Raw genomic sequence first — 5201 nt, forward strand, 5'->3', positions numbered from 1 at the left:
AAGAGCTATAAACCATGAACCAAACCAACCAACGAGCGAAAGAACTACAATCCCATGAAGCATTGCAAACGACTCAATCTGAGAAATCTAAAACGACTAATTTAAAGTTATTGGTTGTATCTATAGAAGCAATATATTTAAGATTATTGCTAAAAACGCACTTCTATACAAATATTTCAGTGTTTTGGGAGCATTTTTGCGGTGCTCTTTTGCACACCCTACTCACAGCGATTCACTGATTGGTGGAATTTTCTGCACAGCATCATGGGTAATGTAGTTCTTCACCACGAATTCTGCGTATTGTGTGATTACTTTAAATATACGCTGAATTAACGTGAACGAATGGGTTCAACGAAAGCATATACAATCGATTAGCTCACAACAGCTCTGTCTTTAAAGGTTTATCAATTATTGTTAAAAATCTATTTCCTTATGGAGAAAATGAATGGAGTTTTTACTTCCACAACCGACTATTGAGCTCTTTTGCATTGCATCAACAGTTTCAAAACCGTAAGAAAGGAACTTGAGCGTCTTACCGCGCGAGAGCATCTTGCGTGGAGTTTTATCCTTCTTTTCCCTCTCCTCATTCTCGTACTCGTCTTTCGAGGATTTCTCTTCCTCTTTATCGGACGGACAGCTGATGTGAAGCTGAATGATGTCCTTCAAGGGCGGAGCCAGATTAAAAAAAATGAATATTAATGACCGTATCCTAACAGTGGCTTCATAAGGGCTTCGATTGCCGTTTGCAGCTGTTACAGAATCAAATTCTAGTGAGATCAGAAGTATTTTACTTGCCAAAATACATTTTGCACAGCCTACACCTCAAGCTTTCTAAATCACGAAGGTCTCTGAGTTTTGGTGAATAATGCACTATTCTTTACTGATAAAGCCACCAGAGTTTACCTGTGATTCTGGAGGACCGTCGGTCGAAAACGGTCCTGAAGATTCCTCACAAACTGCAAGACTCCTCACCAGCTTCAGCTTCGCATTCGACTGAGACAGAGAGCAGAAATGCAAGACCAAGAAAGTTCACAGATATCATCAACAACACAACCAAGATGCATTACGAGGAATAAACGAGGTGAAGTTATATTTCAGGCAAATTGAACAGAAAAACAGCTGCTAGTTTTGAATACTGTCAATATGAAATCAATTCACTGCAATTTCAGTTCTTATTGTGCGCGTGAAAACTTCTGCATTCGTAACCTTCCATTAAAAACGTAATAACTCTGCAGCATCTTTTCTGCTGATGCAAACGAGACTGTGACAGCGAGGAATCCTATGCTGTATTCATGTGATTAGTACAAAGGGTAATTACTAGTGGGAAGCGCTCTGACAGCAAGCCTGTCAATTAAAGAATCACGATGAGAAAGTGAAATCTGAAATTGCACGATGCATCTATTTTATTCCAAAAGCACGTAAAAATGCATCATGCTGAAAGTATCATTTCAGATACCCTAAATAGGAACTGGCCAGAAGGGGTTAAATGTATGTTTTCAATCAGATTCTAGATTTTAACAGAGTCCTGCATTATTTCCTGCTGAATGTTTCACTATGGTTACATTATAGACATTAATGCTTCGGAAATGTTTAATTTTGTTTGTAAGGGACGGTTAAATGTGATTGAGCGTGTGTGTGAGTGTGTATGTGTGTGTGCGCATGTGTGAGTATCAGTGTGTGTGAGTGTGTGTGTGTGTGTGTGTGAGTGAGTGCGTGTGTGAGTGAGTGCGTGTGAGTGTGCGTGTGCGCGCGTGTGTGAGTGAGTGTGCGTGTGTGAGAGTGTGTGTGCGTGCGTGTGTGTGAGTATGTGTGCGTGTGTGAGAACATCTGGTAAGGACAATCATCACACTTGGCAGGTTTGCCAACTAGTGCAAAGGCAACAGAACTGAGCGAGAGGTCGACAGGAAGAGAGTCTCGCTTTCGTCTCCGCATTCATTTAAAGGACTGGTCTGGTTTCATATGCATCTAGAAATGTATCCTAAATACACCTTCCAATATTTGAATTATGTTAACAAACCATAAATGAAACACTACACATGGAATATTTAACATGCAGCTTCAAAATGCTTTTTTTAGAGACTTTGAAGACTTTCAGACTTGTCATGAACCCTTTAACCCAAGTCCTCTAATTAATGCACTGACCATTTATGTTTTACTTTATTTAATTTTTTAATACATTTTTGGATATCTGTGTTATTTATTTTAATTGCATACAATTGAGATGTTAATTATGATTTTTGCATTGAAAGTAATACATAAACAAGATTTCACGCAATAAGACATCCAAAAATCCAATAAGTTGTTATGGGTCGGTTGAGTCGAGGTTAAACTCATGTTTAGGACTGAACTACACGTGCTGTGTGTCGTCGCACGCTTTACCTTGGCTCGTTTCCTAGTGTGGCCGTGATTCTGACAGCGCCGCTACGGGGAAAGACCAAAATATTTATTAGTGACAGTTTAAAATCATTCATTAATGATGAACTTCAGCACCAAACAAAACCTCAGCGGGAAAATGACAGATACTTCACAGAAAGTAGCTGACAAATAACATGGAGAAAATGCATTCTATTCAACATCAAGATTTACATGTGTATCAGGGAAAATATATAAAATATAATATATATTTCTGGTGCTGTAACTGGTCACCATTTCATCAGCTTTTAGCCTTTTTTCCAGTTCACTTACATTAGTTTTGTGGCAGATCAAACTGTTTCAGATTGAGTTTCGCATGTCAAGGCATAAAACTTTTTAATAAAGGTTCGACAAGTTTTAACCTATTTTACTCTCATTAATGCTGAAATCTAACTGTATGTACACTACTATTCCAATTTTTGGGGTCTGTAAGCATTTTTTTGAAAGAAATTAATATTTTTGATTAAAAGGTGACAGGTAAGACATTTATAATGTTACAAAAGATTTCCATTTCAAATAAATGCTGTTCTTTTGAACTTTCTATTCATCTGTGAATCCTGAAAAATAAAAACTATCACAGTTTCAACAAAAATATTGTGCAGCACGACTGTTTTCAACATTGATAATAATCATAAATGTTTCTTGAGCAGCAAATCAGCATATTAGAATGATTTCTGAAGATCATGTGACACTGAAGACTGGAGTAATGCTGCTGAAAATACAGAGAAATAAATTACACTTTAACAGATATTCACATAGAAAACATCTATTTAAAATATAAAAATATTGTAATTTTTTTAATGTATTTTTGATCAAATAAATGCACCTCTGATGAGCAGAAGAGACTTTTAAAACAATAAAACGTCTAATCGACCCCAAACGTGTGAATGCTAATGTAGCTGTTGTCTCTAAATAAATGCAGGTTTGAGGAAGACAGTAAGGAAAGTCTAAAGTCTCCTTCCTAGCGTTTCTGTGTCTCACCTGTGCATCCTGGGAGAGGTTGTCGTCTGGTTCTGTGCTGTCGGAGTTGGCGTCTTTTGCGAGTGCCGTCGGGCTGATTTTGCCACGAATGCCCACGGAAGCATCGGTGGACAGAGAGCCGTCGCCCTCCAACATCCCGTCAGGTGTGAAGACCACAGACATGATCCCTCAAAGCACACACCTCACAAACCCTGAACGCACAAACACGAGCGCGTGAGGAGGAGGAGATGCAAAAATAGATCTTTTGGTCATCAGTATTTGTTATCAAACACAGTTCAGTCAGTCTTTACCTGACACACCTGGGCTGTAGTGTGATGGTGTGTGTTCTTCTGCGTGTGTGTGTGTGTGTGTGTGTTCCTATGGCTGAGATGAGAGCGGGGGGGACGTCATGGTGAACGAGCGTCTTCTCTGTTTCCCTGCATCCTACACAACGTTCTTATCCACACAATCGTCACAGCTCCACCTGCTGGAGAGAAACACTGGTTAGATGACACAGAAAGCACAATATAAACAGATTAACTCAAGATATACATGTTTAAGTGTGAATACGGCAGCAGACGCTATGAATATCTCTAGGGCTGCATGTGTACTGAAGAATGTGCAGTATATACTGTACACCGCCTACTACGTTAAAAATAGAAGTATGCAATAATAAACAGTTGTCACATGACCTCATCATCAGAACCAGGATCAGAATGAGCTTTACTGCCAAGAGCGTTGAAGCACACGAGAAATTTGTCTTGGTTACAAAATGATTCAGAACACAGTAATACAGCAAAATAATAAATAAATAAAATAAAAAAATTTATTTATAAAAATTTAAATACACAAATAAAAAATACATGAATAACAAAAAAAAAAAAAAAGAAAAAGAAAATAAAATGAAAAAATATATATAAAATAAAAAATTCAATTTAAATTAATTCATCATACTTGAAATAGAAGATTGCATTGTGGGATACATTGTATATCTAATGCAGTATGCTGCACATTTGGCCAAATGTAGGTCATCCAGGCTTTCTGCAAGCAGAACGTTCACATACTGCAGAAACATGACGAGGAGAGTGACAGGATGTGGTTCTTACATCATAAAGACAGGAGTGACTGAAGTGTGGCATCTGAGCATTTGTCCGAAAACACATTAGACCCACGCGTGTGTGTGTGTGGATGGAGGGACAGTTTGTGCAAAAGGTTCAGGGTTGAGTAACTTGCCATCTGCTGTAAAACACACACACACACAGGAAATGTTTTTAAAAGCACACAAGTCAAAGCGCATAATGCAGCAGCGGAGTGACTGAGGCGAGAGAGCGGAGGAAACTCCAGCGCTGACGTCATACTGCAGAGAGACTGAAGAGCGACTGAGCGCGCTCAGATAGCTGGGATTCCCGACTGCAGAAACCACGTCACCGGCAGCACATGACACCACCGACCAATCATTCACACACACACACACACACACACACACACACTGCAGCCATCCTTAAGAATCAACTGAAGCAGATGAAGAGGTCTGAATGAGTAAATGAATGAATCTCTCTCTCCTTCTGTTGCCAAGGAGACACAGATGTCAGCCTCAGCTGCTTGTGTTCGAGAGATTTAAACATGAATATGAGGCAAACACTAATGACTGCATGTGTAAAGTGGAGCACATCGCTCAGCCGGACCACCTTAGTGGTGCTGGATAAAAATAAACCAATATCTGTCATGCACTGGCACATTATACAACACACCAGAGCAGCTGTGCACACATGTGCTGCTACACGACACACACACTCTCTCACACACACACACACACACACACTCTCTCA

General features: G+C 39.4%; 1 protein-coding gene across 1 annotated transcript in view; it reads right to left on the reverse strand.

Moving 5' to 3' along the window:
* Positions 1–5201, reverse strand: part of r3hdm2 (R3H domain containing 2) — a 66334-nt gene that overhangs the window by 40393 nt on the left and 20740 nt on the right. The window contains exons 2-6 of the mRNA XM_016546587.1: positions 3684–3859; positions 3394–3584; positions 2380–2421; positions 904–993; positions 537–660 (exon numbers count right to left, since the gene is read on the reverse strand). Of these exons, the coding sequence (XP_016402073.1) occupies positions 537–660; positions 904–993; positions 2380–2421; positions 3394–3555 (418 nt within the window). The 5' untranslated portion in view covers positions 3556–3584; positions 3684–3859. The remainder of the gene's footprint in view (positions 1–536; positions 661–903; positions 994–2379; positions 2422–3393; positions 3585–3683; positions 3860–5201) is intronic.

Source organism: Sinocyclocheilus rhinocerous, unplaced genomic scaffold (genome assembly GCF_001515625.1).
Source record: "Sinocyclocheilus rhinocerous isolate Xijiao unplaced genomic scaffold, SAMN03320098_v1.1 scaffold2145, whole genome shotgun sequence".
In the NCBI taxonomy this organism is placed as follows: domain Eukaryota; kingdom Metazoa; phylum Chordata; class Actinopteri; order Cypriniformes; family Cyprinidae; genus Sinocyclocheilus; species Sinocyclocheilus rhinocerous.